The 17,702-nt window shown below is 39.2% G+C and overlaps 2 protein-coding genes across 4 annotated transcripts in view; both read right to left on the bottom strand.

The window, feature by feature from the left end:
• Nucleotides 1-932: 932 nt before the first annotated feature.
• On the bottom strand, nt 933-2,781 carry LOC308698340 (zona pellucida sperm-binding protein 3-like). Its single transcript, XM_081378333.1, has 8 exons — nt 2,264-2,781; nt 2,066-2,187; nt 1,876-1,979; nt 1,617-1,794; nt 1,427-1,544; nt 1,275-1,354; nt 1,118-1,206; nt 933-1,049 (listed from the first exon to the last, which is right to left on the bottom strand). The coding sequence occupies exons 1-8, from the start codon at nt 2,672-2,674 to the stop codon at nt 982-984; spliced, it is 1,170 nt and encodes a 389-aa protein (XP_081234459.1). The 5' UTR covers nt 2,675-2,781; the 3' UTR covers nt 933-981.
• Nucleotides 2,782-9,369: 6,588 nt separating this feature from the next.
• Nucleotides 9,370-17,702, bottom strand: part of cdc42bpb (CDC42 binding protein kinase beta (DMPK-like)) — a 77,247-nt gene continuing 68,914 nt past the window's right edge. The window contains exons 28-37 of one of the 3 annotated variants that reach the window (XM_081379136.1): nt 17,330-17,392; nt 16,641-17,237; nt 14,918-15,015; nt 14,735-14,819; nt 13,449-13,569; nt 13,243-13,360; nt 11,720-11,911; nt 10,871-10,979; nt 10,702-10,772; nt 9,370-9,546 (exon numbers count right to left, since the gene is read on the bottom strand). In XM_081379136.1, coding sequence (XP_081235262.1) covers nt 9,418-9,546; nt 10,702-10,772; nt 10,871-10,979; nt 11,720-11,911; nt 13,243-13,360; nt 13,449-13,569; nt 14,735-14,819; nt 14,918-15,015; nt 16,641-17,237; nt 17,330-17,392 — 1,583 coding nt within the window. In that variant the 3' untranslated portion in view covers nt 9,370-9,417. Of the gene's footprint in view, nt 9,547-10,701; nt 10,773-10,870; nt 10,980-11,719; nt 11,915-13,242; nt 13,361-13,448; nt 13,570-14,734; nt 14,820-14,917; nt 15,016-16,640; nt 17,238-17,329; nt 17,393-17,702 lie in introns of all 3 variants that reach the window. The other 2 variants (XM_081379135.1, XM_081379137.1) reach the window with 2 other exon arrangements.

The raw sequence follows: 17,702 nt of genomic DNA on the forward strand, positions 1-17,702 counted from the left end.
CATGCTGTATAGCTCTGTTTTGCTGTCAAACTCAAAAATATGTTTATTTTTAATTATTAAATCCCATTATTTTATATGAAAACGATAATAAATGTATTTTGATAAAATATTTTAGTTTGTCTTGTATTTTTTTATTAGATCAAATAACATTTTAATTTGTCATATGGTCATGTTACAATGTGCCCCTCACATGTTACAACCTGCCCTATCTATGGGGCAAATTGTCACATTTTATTTCCATTATTTCAGGGTAAATCCAAAAAAAAAAAAGTATACTTTGTATTAAAGAAACGAAACCACATAATTGTACTAGACATGTGTGAAATTAATGTGGAAGAGAAATTCCCAGAACCCAAGTGGATTTACACAAACTAACAAAGTCAAAAGTGTCAGGTTGTGCCCCACTCTCCCCTACTCTAAAAAAAAAAAAGATGGTTCTTTAAAATTAGTAACAGCCAGAGCAGGACATCCTGGTCAAGGATATCTATGAGATTTAAAAAAAAAAAATAATAGCTTATAAAACAAAATATAATTGAATTTCATACTATGATTGTTTTTTTTATGGAACCCTATTGTGTTTATCTCAGTGGCACCACCATCAGGTCGATTGGGGGTGAGCCTTGGTGACAGACAGGGTGGGTATACTACCGTCCCTCAAAGTTGAGTTCTTACTTGGAAATTCTATCAATTACAACAGGGTTTCAGCATACACTTGAACCCCCAATAATAAAGCAAAAGCATCCAGTAAGCATCATAAAGGATATGATGCTATTGAAAGTGTTGTAATAGGCCTAGCCCCACAAATGACTTGAGCAAGACGCCACCCCCCCACATAGGCCATAGGCTTTTTGTGGTGCATAGCTGAACAGAAGCCATGTAAACTGAAGAAATATCTTTAAGTGTCGTATTTGTGCAAGCAAAGACAACAATAACAAATATTAACATTTATTAAGATCACCAGAAGTTGCATGACATTTCCAGTTATTTTTGGCCATAGCCATATTCTTTAACCTTGATGGGGCCAACAGATGCTCTTTCCCAGCGTAGATCTGAGGAACAAATGATTAGTGAGATCTAAAGCCATGCATGACAACAAGTTATCAGAGTTAGTCCAAACCTGTAAGCAGTTGATCACTTCCACTTCTGATGCTACAAGTAGTGTCACAGCAGCCACACACCTGGTCAGAACCATCTGCAGACATCCACCTGACAAAAACCCTCAATTAAGTTAAAACTACTAATTCACCTGTACATTAATCTAGCATGCAACATACCCATTAGCAGAGAATGAACAAGCTTTCTGTTCAGAACTTGGAGAGGTTGCAGCCACCTTCAAAACGCATGTGATGTAGACCTGCAGAGACAATCATTTGTACACATAGCAGCATATCATACAAATAGTTACACAACTACAAGACATACATACCAGCCCACTGTCTGCTTGCTGGAACCTGAACGCCTCTAACTGAAACCCTAGCTTATCACCTTGAGTCCGGGGCATAAAGTGAGACATGGAGCCTGTGAGCTTGGCATCAACCAGGCACCTGTGAACAGAACCCAGTTAGACGTCACGCAACCCTTCTGGAAGTTGGGATACATGAGGTAGCACCTCTTACCCATTATTCTCAATAAAGGAGTATCTGGGGACAGAAGCAACATCAGGGACTGCAGTAGCCACGCAGCTGTCCACAAACACAAGGACGGGAACATGGCTGTACAAACGCACTGATGCTTCAAGATTTATCATGTCACCCAGGAAGTACTGGTTAGAAGGTCTCTCAAATCTCCAGTCATCTGAGAGAGAGAGGGGGAGAGAGAAAGTCTTAACACAGATTATTCAAAAGCATACTACAAATCGGTTTAGCCTACACCAACCAGTCATGAGCTTGAGAGAGAAGACAAAGACTTCCTCTGCAACCATAGTTGAGGCATATGGGATCCAAGTGGGCATTAAGGCATTGCTGCTCACATCATGTGTTCTGTAGGAGTTAAACAAGCGGTCATCTCTTGCCCATGAACGGCAGGGTTAGAACATCCGGTGAGCCTGAATTAATTGAATCCTCACCTTGGATAATGACACTCGATACCAACCACCGCACCACTGCTCCTGACAATAGGAACACCATATGAAGCCTCTTGTGGGGTGTAGATAATGTTGAACCTATAGACAAGCTCATCCTCAGTCACCTGAACAGAAAGGTTAAGAGAAGAACAGTCACAAGGACAGTTCAGAATACCTATGATTGTCACAACAGAACCTTACCATTGAAGTGCCGCTACATCCATGCAGTTCAGACTCAAAGATCAGCACTTGAGCAGAAGAATCCTCTCCAGTTGGAGTACAGCCTCCCAGTGTAAAACCAGAGGACAACACTGGGTGCCCAGTCCCAAAGAAGTCCTTCATCACTTCCACATATACTGAATTCTCTCCACACTGAACAGCTACACTGTTGGCAGGGACAGGATAAGGCAACTCAAAAGAAACGTCTGGCTGCTGTGGTTCTTCTGGTAGACTTGGAAAACTCCACGTCAGTTTCGCCACTGGACCTTGCAACAGCTCTTTTAATTGAACACCCATAAGATCTTGTTCTGTTGCTCTTGCTTTCCATTGTGCTTCAGAAAATCCAAGTGCAAGAATAAACACCAATCCAAATCTAACCTGCCAAAACCCCATTATTGCCCAGCTTGTTTCAATGACGCATTAGGGTGCTACCATCCAAATTTATGCCGAGGTAAATCAGAATGGCTCCACCTCTCTCGTGACAAGCATAATTTTTCTCTGCACCTGCCAATTTACTCAGTCAATATAACACAGGTGAAAGTCATTGATTCTAAATGAAGTACCATATAAGGGCATGTTAACTAAACCAAATAATTGCTTATTTTAATTATCAAAATGACAGATCAATTCCCTGAAACACAAACAACCCCAAGTCTTTTTGTGTCTTCCTTTTTTATTATTTCAGAAACATGGCCACATACAGAATTGTACATTATTCAAAATATTAAAGTTCAGTATGTTTCAGGTTTAGATTGTAACACACGTTCTTCCCTCACATCAACAGCAATCTTCACAAGGGACTGAAGTGGAGAAATGTAGTTCAGAACCAAAGGAATGCAGGATCATAACATTATTTTATTATAGATTCACTGATATGTTTTCTCCCCATTACAACTGTTATGTTTAGGTTGATCAGAGTGTTTGTGGATTCATTGTAGACTTCATTCTTTCTTGAACTATAGCCTACTATGCTGGTCAGCACCAAAAGACTATAATCTGAACAGTCTAGGCTACTACAAAAATTGAATTTAAAATGAAAAGATGTTGGTGTTTAAAGCATGTTTAACAAACTCCATTGATTATTATATCCAACTATATGAAAAACATGGCCAATGTAGTAAATCCTCGGTTCTCAAACCGGTTCCACGGAGGGCCTAGTGTATGCAAGTTTTTGGTCTTTCCCTTCAATTAGTGCCCAATTAAGACCTAGACTACCAGGTGAGGGGAGATCTTAACCAATTAGTGACCTACTCAATCAGTTTGGTTCAAGGTAAAAGAGAAAACCTGCATACACTAGGCCCTCCGTGGAACCGGTTTGAGGCGTAGACCGTCCCATTCAGCATTTTACCGCTCTGAAGTGTGCTCAGCAGCGCCCCCTTTGTACCCTTGAAGCAGTCTTCCGCGAAGCCCGCATAGATGCAGGCTCCACGCACTTTAACTACCCAGGAATCCTTGCGAAAGGCCAATCAGACAACGGATGGGAGGAGATTTCGCTCACGGATAATTGTTGACATGGCTGAGAAGAAAATATTACGGTTTTTATTACCTAGATGTATATTTTACTAGTTGTTACCTACAGTTTATACAAACATTATGGTCATCGAGCAGTGGTTGATGTCTCAAACATAATAATAGGGTGTTTAATAATACGATCACATTATAATTCATTAAATAAATAGAACCAAATGTCAGGGCTTTACTGAGTCATATGTAAACATAGTATGAATATTGAAACCTGTAAATTCATCTGAAACTCATGCACATTTTCATTATGTGTTAAAATTGTAATCTTAGTTCAAATGGAACATTATGTATTATTATGTAGCTAGCTACAACTGTACACATCTTTTAAATAAGCATGATGTATCTATTGTCTAATGCCCAGGTGGCATGCACAATATAAAAATATAGAACTGTAAAATTAAGCTGTGTAGTTGACATGGAGATAAGACGTCGGGAGCGCAAAAACCTGATTTCTCCTGTCCAACAACAACCAGACCATTATTTCCGGCGTGACGATCGAGTCTGTCCCAAAACTTCCTCTCAATGCGCCCTCGTGGACTCGCACCAAGGGCCCTATAGGTCTGCACTACATGACGTCACCAAAGTGTGGACTCTGAGGAAGTCCACAAGTCCGGAGTGTGCCATTTGGGACAGGGCCAAGGTCTTATAGAGAATTATTATTATTTTTTTTTTTTTTTTTCCAAAATGAAAAAATCTTTACCTTTAATCTTTAAGATATCACTGAACATGTATTTAACCATAGCAAAAGTAAATTTCTCACTGAAGTTGATTTTTCATCTCTGTTTTTGTGTTAGCCTAATTTAAAATTCGACAAATCTGATATTATTTTAATCTTAGGCTATATCTGTTATTTAACCAGCAGAAGACACTAGCAGGGTTTAAATTAGTTGCGCAGGTAGGGCACAACCCTATTAGAACTATGCTATTCTTTACTTTTATAAAATCTATTGATGATGGAAATAGATGAATTAGCCTAAGACTGAAAGTCAATGTTCAGAAATGAGTCATTATTATTGTTTTGAACTATGCTGTTGGCTATAGCTGTGTTTTGCTGTCAAACTCAAAAATCTATTTATTTTTAATTATTAAATTCTATTATTTTATATGAAAAAGTTAATAATTGTATTTTATTGATAAATACAATCAAATAACATATTAATCTGTCATATGGTCATGTTACAATGTGCCCCTTACATGTTACAACATGCCCTATATCTATGGGGCAAGTTGTCACATTTTACTTCCATTATTTCAGGGTAAATCAAGAAAAAAGTATACACTGTATTATAGAAACAAAACCACATAATTGTACTAGACATATGTGAAATTAATGTGGAAAAGAAATTCCCAGAACCCCAAGTGGATTTACACAAACTGAGAAAGTCAAAAAGTGTTAGGTTGTGCCCCGCTCTCCCCTACTCTCTAAAAAAAAGATGGTTCTTTAAAGGTTCTTTACACTTAGTAACAGTTATATTTAAAACTGTATCATCCTGAAGAACCATATTCTGAAATGGTTCTGAAGGGTTCTTTATTTCCCGCCTTTTTGTTTTTCAAATCTGTAACTGTCAAAGGCGTATGTGTAGCAATGTATGAATGAACGAATAAAGTAATTATATAGCGCATTTCCTGTACTACTGTACACCCAAAGCGCTTTACAATCATGTCAGAGTCTCTCCTCAACCACCAGCACCAGTGCAGAATCCACTTGGACGATGCAAGGGCAGCCTAAGTTGAATAATAGAATAAAAACACAGCCTTCACAGTATTAATTAATTAATTATTTAGTCAAGAGCAGTGAGTCTTTTTTTATTTGATTAACATCCTGTCTCTTTAAGACTCAATGCAGCAAGGGCATAGGCAAACCAATATTTTATAAATTTCGTATTTTATGTTTTATTTATTTCGTGTTTGTTAAGCAGACTCACATTGACCTGATGTAAGAAATTATTCATACACAGCTTTGTTCAAACTTTATAGTTTGGGGCTATACTCGCTAAGACGGCCAAGGTGGTTCTTTTTTTGGTCAACCCAAACGCCTCCCCACTAAAATCGGCCTGACATTGATGGCCAATAAGGGCCACTGGATTCCTCAGGTAATTAAACTGCTGGCCTGGGAGGACAACTGGGAGGACAACGCAGACCACTATATCATGGTCGTCATGGAACGGCCCACACCTTGCATGGACTTGTTTAGTTTCATGGAGCTCCATGGACGGATCCTCGATGAGCGGACTGCACGACATCAGGGGCGCAACTGCACATTTGCTGAGGGTATGCAAGCCCCCCGAACCCCCCTTGAAGGACCGAGGTCCACCCACCAGTTTTACCAAAAATCCTGTGAGAAACACTGGTATTGCCATGCCAATGCAGGTTAGCTTGTTTTAGGATTCATCACTGTGGAGTATAGTTCAACTGTATTAATAATTGTCAATTTTGTACTTATTTAATCTGTTAACTCTCACTTGTTCCTACTCACTCATTAGGCTACGTGGTTTTAAGGAATAGGAGTTGGTATACATATTCAAGGGCGTGCAAAGATATGGGTGTTGTTTGTGATCATATAGTGGGCCAGTCTGGGCCAAAACGCTAGGGCCGATTTTTTGTCCCAGTCCAACCCTGCATTCAGCGTATTATTAGGGGTCCAAGCACCGAAGGTCATGGAACCCTATTGTGTTTGTACAGATTTTCTTCTTCATTATTTTTCTGCCCTAAAAGCCCTATCGGCGTCAGAGGCCGTAAATTGTAGAGACCCCAAATTTAGCAGGATGGTCCCAATCATGCACCACTACTCAGGCACACACACATCTGACACTAGGTGGCGCTATAATAAGGTGATTTGCGTTGTGGGTCATTCCTTTGAAGGCTAGAAATCATTTTTTGAGTCGATTTAATTTTCATTTCATAAAGATTCTCCGCTAGGCCTATTTGGAATTTTCTGAAAAATGTTCACAAAATTAGCTAGGGGAAGCTAGCTGCTGGCAAAAAGTTGTCAAATTAATTAAAATGTTCCTGATTTTCATTTGTTGTCAATGTTACTCATCATTATTTGATTAATTATTCCACACCTGTGTCTTATTTTCCTCCTCAGTTACACTTTACATTTATAGGCCTCAGGTTTAATTGTTCTTGTTGGTTTCTCAGTGGTTTGCTTTCTTCTCATTGTTTGCCTGTTTCTCCTTTGTGTTTTGTTTTTTTGATGCTAATAAAAGATACTACTGCAACTAAATCCTGCCTCAACTCTCCCTTGTTGCAAACACCTTATTCGCAGTCATTTTGAGGATGCACACAAAGTTGCACCTATAGGGGGCGTTACAGCAGAAAATATCTGTATTCTCGTATAATCGTTGGTTGAAAATTGGTGTGCATATTCGTTAGGGGACGTCCTTCCATATTTTCCATATTTAATAATGTATTACTTCAAAAAATCTGGTCTGCCAGCCCAGGAGCCAATCAAACTTCAGCCACTAACCACATTAAATCTGAATCCATATATTTTGTGAAATATTCTGTGCCATCTACTTCCGGCTATCAAAAGAAAAGGAGATTAATAAAGAATAAAGTAGTGCATTGTATATGTCATTAATTTACTATAGAAGTCCAGTGCCATCCTAAGGATTTTGTAATTGCAATTAATGTACATAATGTATAAAATAGTCGATACTATCATACTACAGTTTTTGACCAATAAGAATGTGATATTGGTTACAGAATAATCAGCCAGCAGCAAGCAGTTTTGAACCCATCAAGACAAAAAATGTAATTTCCCTATGTGGATTCATCAGTTACTCTTAATCATTCTCTTAATTATCTAACACAAACTGCTTAAATTTAGAAGAGAAACTGTTCAAAAACTTCTTGGTTAGGCAAAAAGCTGTCTGGTAAATGTGTTGTCAACGCCGTCCAAACTGCTTACTCGATGCACATAAAAAAAACACTGTCAAATCTCAAAAACACTGGCATTTACCCTCAAGTGTAGTATATTCAGCAATTCGTCAAACAAGACGTGTAACTTTGACTTATAATGACCAAAGAATAATTTTATCCTAGCTACGAAAGATTGAAATTCAACAAAAAAAAGCACAACAGGTCCTCTTTTATTGTTCGTTCAAATTTATGTGGCTAACAAGTCAATAATTACAAAGATTTCAACCTGTGATTCTTTTTTTTTCTTTCTTTTGAAGTAAAAGCAGTAGTGTTCTGAGGATAAACTTCCATCTGATGAAGCGGACAAGTGAAGTATGGGAGGGGAAGGAGGTACAGGTAAAACCATTCACACAAAATTATTTCCTTGGACTAAAAAAATGTGCAAGTGTTTTACAGTATTTCAGAAGGGTGGGGGACAACATAATACATTACCGTCAGCCTCGTCAAAACCACTAAAATGCTTTAGCAGACAGTTTATTACTGAAACGGAAGTTGGCACTGAAGGCACACTTGAGTGATAATGGATATGCCGGCCATGCATGCGGATCTCAAGCATGTCAACACACAAACTCGTATCAGCGTTCCGATAGGAGTCTTTAACAGTGACGGTCCCACATGGCTGCTCGCATGTGTCAAACATCATAAACCAGAATCAGAGCATGGCTATGGTGAGATAACCTTATCACATATATATTTTTGTACTTTTATTTTTAAATAGAGCACACAAAGCAGCAGTAGCAGCTTAAGATGAACTACTGAAATCCTATGAATAGTTGAAGCTGTGTGCCGTTCTCTTTTGTATTCTTATTAAAACACTTATCTATATGTAAAGTCTTCATTTTTGTTGCTTTCTTTTTTCTCCGGGTGATAAGCTGAATTAGATATCTTTGTGGGAAACATCTAAGTTAAAACATGAATATTATAAAGGCTGGTTTAAATGAAGAACTGGAGAGAGAGAGAGAGAGAGAGAGAGAGAGAAAGAGGAATTATATGACAATAAAAGTGCCCTCTGGTTTAGCTTTGAACCCTAAAGTCTCTGTCACCGATCTATTGCTCATATGAGATGAGGCGAGACGTTTCACGGGTCTGTGGCGAATCATGTTATGGGTCCAATTGGGTTATACAAGAAAGTCACAGTCCTATATCATCCTCGGCTCCTTTCTTCCTGATACGCTCCTCTCTTCGGCCCCCTTGATGAGTGTTCCTGATAATATACATTTAAAAACAGCATAAGAAGTCTCTTTCTGAAGGGAAGCTACGAATCCAGAAGCAATTCTGACACAGCAGATGTAATGCATTTTCATTTACTAAAGTAAAAAATTGCAATTAAGATTTAAAATAAAATAAAAGTCCATTATACTGCTAATCTGACCCAGTTAGTGTAATACCATGACATTTCCACCAGGGGGCAGGCTTTAATATTGTATCTTTTTTTTTTTTTTCTCGGTGGCTCTGACACGCTCAGGTGTTTCGTCTAAGCCTGCCAGCACAAACCCAACACCTTCCACTTGTGGCGATTGATGCGTCTACCCAGCAGCAGGATTTAGGGTAAACCTTTGGCCCTTGTGTTGAGTGAGCAGGTGACTTGGAAGAGTCTTGGCACTTTTTAGTGAGTCCTAGCAGAGCGGATTGATAGTGGGGGGGGGTTGGGGGTGTGTGCAGGGTGAAAAAGAGGGAGTTGTCCTTTTTCAGCCATCCAGTGATTGATCCAGGCTGTCCAGAGTGAGCTGACTGCGGTGGGGAGAGTTGGGGCTCGGGGGGCTGCTGGGGTTGGAGCTGTTGGAGGGGGTGGAATGTTTGGTCGAGTCAGAGTCGGGCTACAACAAGGATAAAGAAGAAAACAAGGAAAAAAACAAGATTAGGAGATCAGTTTCTTGTTAACTAGTTAGTTTTCAAATTCTTGCAAAGTATAAAATACCTGGGTGGGTTATTACAGTAGTGTTGCTATTGTTACCTAAAACTAAAACTATAAAAAAAATTGAATACAGCTCAAATAAAAAAATAAATAAAGATTAAACAACTTTAAAATGAAAGTAAACTTGAATTAAGTATTATGATTACTAAAATAATACTGAAAATAAATGAAAGCTAAAAAAAAAAAAAAAAAAAAAAAAAACTAAGTTAGGGGTGTAACGATACCTTCATGTCACGATTAGATACACATCACAATACTCACGATACGATATTATTGCGATACTCCAAGACATGATAAAAGGTTAACAAAAAAAAAAAATGTACTGTTGATTAAAATGCTAAATTTGATATTACATTGTGGGTGTAAATGAATAGGCTTGGACTTGGTGTTGGTAACCCAATGCACAGGACAATGTTGACACTGGAAATATTCATGATTCTGAAGCTAAAAATACACTATTTTAGACGCATATGCTTGCACTCTGTCACTGACTAGACATTTAAAATAAAGTAGGCCACTTTTTACACAATTATTCCCCTATTGCATTATTATACATTATATTTCAACATTATACAGTATATAGGCCTAGTAGTTTAATATAGTACTGACACTAAAACTCTGAAAACGTGATTTTTTTTTCCTCACACAGTAATTTTTATTTTGGGTGAGCTATCAATGATACATATGGTCACTATCCACGATACATATTGTTGCATTTTTGTATTGTTACACCCCTAAAAGCACAACCAATTTACTAAATCTTATATCAAAATGAAGACTGAAAAATATAAAAAAAAAACTAAAGTATTGAAAATAATATTGATAATATTATAAAGAACTATTTTCAATTCAAAATATTGAAAATAGTGCATAAATACTACTAAAATAACACTGGTTTACAGCGAAAACTGGGGCAGTTATTACGGACCACTAAATTAGGACACAAGAAAACTCGCTCAGTAGCCGAAAGCTCCTCTAACCATCCATCATGTCACCTCAAGCAGCGAGTGAAATAAATCCATATTTGACAACACTGGGGAAGTCATTAAATTCGTACCTCTCTGTCATAGTCTTGATCTTGATCAGAAATACTGCGAGATGACCCTGCTCCTCCAAAATCTCCTCCACCTTTAAACAAAGTACACATTTCAAGCATTTAGAAGGGTAAGCCGGTGTGTGTCATCTTGCCTGTGCTAGTCAGTGTGTTTTTAAGGAATGGCACCCACCTGAGGCAGTGCGGGTGATGTGGGTCTTACTCCTCTGTTGCCGTGAGATGCTGGACAGAGGCCGTGGCTTGTCTTTAGACAGGTCGTCCTGAGAAGAGGGCATCACACTCTGTAGCAGAGGTACAAGAAGTCAGACAGAGTAGGCCACAGTAAGAGCTACTGTATGTAATCACTCTTTTTTCTTTCTTTTAAAACTAGAAGACTATTTTTAGTACTTTAACTTTAGTTTTTTTGTCTTTCGTCAAAGGAATATTTTGTTAATTATAAGTTAACCTCAATCAAAGGCATTATTCAAAATCATGGGCTGTCGCAATATATCAGTTTTGTCAATGACCGCAATATTGTTACCGTGAATTATTTTACCCACAAGAATCATGTACTGAAAACAGCCCTAATTTGGAAACAATTTTACTTGGACTTAGGCCTGGTTTCACAGACAGGGCTTAGATTAAGCCAGGATTAGGACTTAGTTCAATTAGTAGCTTTTATAATCGTGCCTTAGAAAAAAACATTACTGGTGTGCATCTTGAGAGTGCATCCGCTAGTTTACATCAATAAGTTTGACATAAGCTAATAGCACACACAAACATAATTAGAATGATCGATTTTAGATATTTTTTTATTTAAAATCAGTGTGAAAATATGAAGTGTTAAGTTTTATTAACCTCCTGAAATGGCTCATTTGAAACATTTTCACTACCCAAAAAAACAGAGTTCAGCAGGACAGGGATGGTATAACACAGGAGAAGAGGGAGGAAAGGAAGTCCAGGGCCTGGAGGGTGTGGTGGGGGAGGGATGGGGAATTGGGAGGAAGAGGAAGTGGGGTGGGGAGGGGTGTTGCTAGCCTACCCTTCCTAGGGAGGATGTGGAAGGAGAGGAGGAGGAAGAGGAGAACTGAAGTAGGCTCTGCTGGGAAGAAGGCTCTTTCTGCAGATAGAGCCCGGCAGATACGGGACTCATGTGATAGACGTGCTCAAAGTTGATCGGAGGGGAGATCAGGGCATGGTGGCGAGAGGATGAGGGGGAGGGAGTCTCGCTCTGCTGCTGCCACGGCAACCAGAGGACAGAGCGAATCCACGACCAGAGCGAAAACAGAACGAGAGACATGAACAGGAAAGAGAGACAGAGAAAAGGGTGTGAGGGTGGAAGAGTGGGGCTGGCTGGCTTTGAAGAAGAAACATGCAGAGAGAAGGGAAAGATTTTGGCGCTGTGCAGTAAAATGAAAGAAAAGGATGTTAGGATGAGTAATAAAACCCTAGAAGTCAATGGTGTGTCCAAACTGCACTTCTGTAAATTATCACAAACCCAACTGTACAAACCTCCACCACTGAAGAGCATTCAAGACTCAATTTGACTGGCAGAGACTCATTTATTAAACGAACTTTACCTAGTTCTCTCATTTAGGAGGCCATCAAAAAAAAAAAAAAAATTATAGTGAATCAACTGCATAATCAGTTTTCCTGGAAACCGTAAGCTGAGATCATTCTGAATATAAGTATTTCAGAGGTGGCATGACTGCGGTCTACTGATTGGCCTTAATTAATAATACAATAACTAAATAATGTTAAATCTATACATATACACACACTAAACATAATAAATGATCCATTCAATTTTAACTACAAAGTACAATATTATGTATATCTTTATCTACATACTGTAACTCAACCAGTTAGTAAGCAGACTGATTCATGTCTCAATTGTAACAAGCGTTTCACAAAAAAACCCCAAAAAACTGTCTGATTAGAGTCATTTGCTCGGGAATCGTTTGGACTAATCTGGACACACTGCATGTTTTTGATTCACTAACAAGAGCGACTCGTAAGAATAATTTGTTCAGAATCAGTAATCAGACTGCAATGGCTGTGCTGTAAGTTTTGTGGCGTGCTGTAGATTAATTAGCGGTGTTATTGCGACGGAATGAAAAAAAAAAAAAAAAAAAAGTGATATGTTCTGTTCCATGGTATGAATAAAAATGAAAATGGTCTAAATAAAAGGTGGTTCTAGGATTCCTCCTGCCCTAATTAGAACAGTGTTTCTTAATTTTGTGCCCGGGGACCCCATAGCGCTGCGCATTTTGAATCCTCTAGCTAACGCAACTGATTCAAGTAACTGGCTCATTAGCAGCGGCTCCATGACCTGAATTAGATGTGTCAGATTAGAGAAACACCTGAAGAGTGGGGAGGACACTCAGGCAGCAGAGTTTAGAAAGACACTGCCTTAACTCAAGGGCACATTGTTGACTCTGGTATTTGCAGGATGAAGATTTCAAAAACTCTTCAGCTGATGGGTCGCCCCATGCAGATTTGACAATGGCATCTGTGTATTTCCGAGCAATTCCCTAAGCTTTTAGCACCAGGTATGTTTATTACCAGAGGCAGATCCATGAGGACCTGCATGCCGTCGCCTGGGCCCATGTGAGCAACATGGTTGAAGTTGGTGGGGTTTGAGATCAGCTTGGATCTCATTTCAGGATCCCTCAGCATCTCTCTATATAACGAAAAGAAAACAACGTCACACGGATTAGGAGAAATGCAGGAGTGCGGCAGTGTGAAATGTACACCTGAAGCCACCGTACCTCCTCTGTTGCAGCCGCTCCTCCTCAGGAACTTTAAAAAGGAACTTCCTCTTGCTGCGTGTCCTCACCATCAGCTTCTTGCTGCTGTCTGAGGTCTCGGGGATGGCTAGGTCACAGCCATCTGTGGAAACAGTGTGAATGAGGTTTAAAAAAATGGTTATGGTTGCAAAAATATAGCAGTCCTAGGTTTCTGAGCTCCGTTCCACTGTTTCTCAATGCACTGTGGAACTTGTTGGCAGTGAGCCTAGGAGGTGTGACAAATGAGGTCATTTTAGTTTACCAAACAAAAGCGTCTTTATCAAGAGGGCAATCTGCCAGAGTGGGTAGGGAGTGAATCGTAAAAGGCACCACAAAGGGTGGAGCCGTACATTTTATTACCTGGGCTGCTCTTATGGAGCAGCGTTTCTTACGAATCAGTTTTTGAACAAATCTTGTAAATGAACAAATCGTTCCCATTCACTTCTATGTAGTGACTCATAATCCGTGTTTTTGAACAAATCTTGTAAGTGAACAAACAGTTTTCTTTCACTTTAATGTAGTGACTCATAATCAGTTTTCTTAAACAAATCTTGTAAATGAACATTCTCTTTACTTTTATACACTCATTCAGTGTTTTTGAACAAATTTGTAAATGAACAAAATCAAATCTTTTTCATTGAAGGCAGGAAAACGTGTGCTTTGCAAAGAAGAGATTTCAAAGTATGACTATTGAAAGAGTCAAGAGCATTCAAGAGGGATGTGATGTGAAGAAATATTTCAGTGGTTAACTGTACTGAACAAATTAGTCCCCTTACTAAGCTTCAAGTCTGAATTAGACTCAGAACAGCACTGAACAAGACATCTAACTAAAGACATCTTATGATGTTTAAAACCCCTTTTAAAAAGTCTCTTAATAGATTAATGTTTTTAACAAATTAGTTGAGTGAATAATTCAGTGACTCATAACACACATTCAATGATTCATAACGTTCAACTCAATCGGCAGAAAGGGCCACTGACCGAAACGGTGAACAAATCATTCTAGTGAACCGATTCAAAAGACTCAAGTTACTGAGATGAATCAAAATCTCCACCACTACTGAGCTCTAAGCATGTGTGGGCTTGCTAGTATTTATATACGCGTGCGTCTGTGTCTGTGTAGGTGGGAGTGATTGACATCACTGTGGAAGACTCATATCTTCACAGGTGGACTATTGTGATCAGAGACTCTTGCTACATTAAGCAGGGAAAGAAATTCGAGGCAGACGCAAGGTTCAGTGTGTGGGAGATGTGTGTTGACATCAGACCTGAGGAGTTGTTGCTGAAGTAGATGAGGTGGGGCTGCTCAGAGCCCAACAGGTTCAGACTGCCCTCCACATTCAGGGGCCGAATCTAGACATACATTTTAAAGTCAGATCAGTTTATCTCATAAATATTAATTATATTAAACGCTGCTTTCACAAACCGTAAAATTAGGATACTCCACTCACCCTTCTTAATGAGATGGTCTGGACCCATTCTGTGGTGTGGACGTCAAACACATCTACACCATAATCGCTGTACACCGTCAGGTAGTTCGAGTTTGAGCCTGAAAATAATGAATATGGGTTTGAGAACTCATGCACATGGTCAGAAGAATGCCTAGGCCAGGGATGGGCAACTTCGGTCCTGGAGGGCCACTGTCCTACAGAGTTTAGCTCCAACCCTGAAAAAAAATCACCTGCCTGTAATTTTCTAGTAATCCTGAGGACCTTGATTAGCTTGTTCAGGTGTGTTTGATTAGGGTTGAAGCTAAACTCTGTAGGACAGTGGCCCTCCAGGACCGAAGTTGCCCATCCCTGGCCTAGGCAAATCATTCATAATGCCATTCTCAAAGGATTGCCTGACATGCAGTGAAACTGGGTCATTGGCCGGAGAGTTCTGTGGCTCACTATACTGGCTGAAACATCTGGGGCCTGATTCTCAAAATACTCTTAAGTACCATTTTCTTCTTATTGTCTGACTTCAGAAAAAAGTGGAAGGACAAGTTGTGTCTAAAAGATTTATTAATGATTTGATCTTTTTTACTTAACATCATTCCTAAGAAAAAAAGAATTGTAAATAACTTAAGGATAACCAGTAACACTTTACAATAAGTTTCATTAGTTGATGTATTAACTAACACTGAACTAACAATGAGCAACACATTTGTTACAGTATTTATTAATCTTTGTTAATGTTAGTTAAATACAGATGTTCATTGTTTGCATGTTAGTTCATGCCACGGTGCATTAACTAATGTTAACAAATACAGCCTTTGATTTTAATAATATTAGTAAATGTTGAAGTTAATATTAACTAAGATTAATAAATGCTGAAGAAGTATTGTTCATTCTTAGTTCATGTTAAATAAGGTAGTTAAATAATGTTAACTAATGAACCTTATTGTAAACTGTTAACCGGATAACCTCATACTTTAATGGATTGATTGGATTTTTATATACTAAGCGTTGCAACATTGTATAATACTAGGCACATACAACAACATTGCCCTTATCTGCTCCCTTGACCATTCTGCTTCTTTCCGTTTACTGCTGCCCATTTCCCCCCCACTCACATCCCTGAACGGAGTTGGCCACAGCTTTCCAATGGCCGCCTCTTACTTTACAGCATGATATCAAAGTTCTCGAGAAGAACTTTCTTCTTTGCACTAATTCCCTTAATGAGGATTGTCAGCGTTTGCCTACTTTTGAATTTTCATACTGTACATAATGTAGTGATGGCTAAATGTACTGGTTCATTCAAAATGATTGATTTTAGTTATAGTGCTTTTTTATTTACTTTTTTAATATCGAATTTTAATATCTGTCAATTATTGGTCATAACATGAAATTGGTATAGACAAAAATCATTTGATTGCTACCGGTCATTTAACTCATAAGCTTATTATTAAAATAAACTATTTGAGATTTTTTTTTTTTTTTTAATAATGAAACCAGCTCCTGTCTGTTCATTTATTTCTCTTTTAAGCCACACATTCTTCTTTGTCTTTTCTACCTCCTCCCTGCTTTGCTGTCTCTCCTCTGTTCTTTCCTACTCCTCCCTTCCTCCAAGTCTACACATGAAAAACACTGGAATTTCAGGAGGGCTGAAAACATGAAAACAAACACTGTTGCTTAGAAACTTTCAACAATTATTTCTTCCTTCCCACACAAGCTCTTTAAAAACACTTACTGCAGGCAAGTGGTGTGGAAGGCCACATCAGCTCCTGTGTTCGAGAGCGTCGTCCTGTCGCATCCACGTACACTCCCAGCTGACTAAAGCACAGCAGCAGTTCATTTGCCCCCACCTCCATGGCGTGCAGAGCGTCCAGGGGCTGCTGGGCCAAAAAGGCTAGCGAGGGATCTGCCGGGCCGACCAGACTCACCGGTGACGACTCCCCCTGCATGGCCAGCAGAGCAAAGCCTGATGGGTAACCCACGCACAGCCGATCACGAATAATCCCCAGCCACTGGGCGATACCGGGCGCCTGCACCTCCCACAGCTTGCGGTGATGGGGCTTTGCACGTGTGATTTCATAGCAGATGACCTGGCGCTTCACGCCTGCTAGGAGACACGCTGGCCCACCGGGGCGTAGGGTACCTATAGTCATCGCCTGGCAGCCTTTCGTTTCGGTCAGCTTGGTATCGAAACCACCCTCTGCACCCTCTAGTGCCGCCCAAGCGTATAAATGGACGTGCCGATTACGGCCAGAAAGCAGGGCCACCATCTTCTCTTTGGGGATGAGCTCAATCTGGCAGACCCTTTTACAGTCGGCAGCACGAACAATGACTGAAAAAGGATAATGGGAAATTAGTTAAAGTGAAAACAATGGCAAAGAATTAAGATAAGAACTAAATCTGTGTAATACAGAATACTCATACTATCTCTGGTGAGCTCGACTACAAACAGGCCATCTTCTGTCCCCAAAATAATTCGTTCTCGATCTGTAGAGACAATAGCAGGACAGATAAGATTTGAGAAGGGTTTCTTCACCCAGAAATTAAAATTCTGTTGTCATTTACTGATCTAAACCCATAAGACTTTTGTTCTTATTCAAAACACAAATGAAGATATGAAACCTGTGAGATATCTGTCCCTCTATTAAAAGTCCATTCCTCAAGTTTATAAAGCTACTTCCAGGTAAAACGGTCTCTGGCTATGAATTGCCATTTTTAATTACTGAAAATATTAATGCTAGATATTACTATTAAAATATTAATACTATTACAAGGAAACATGTCCAAATGGACAAAT

Source organism: Scardinius erythrophthalmus (assembly GCF_964197995.2).
Source record: "Scardinius erythrophthalmus genome assembly, chromosome: 11".
NCBI classification, from domain to species: Eukaryota; Metazoa; Chordata; class Actinopteri; order Cypriniformes; family Leuciscidae; genus Scardinius; species Scardinius erythrophthalmus.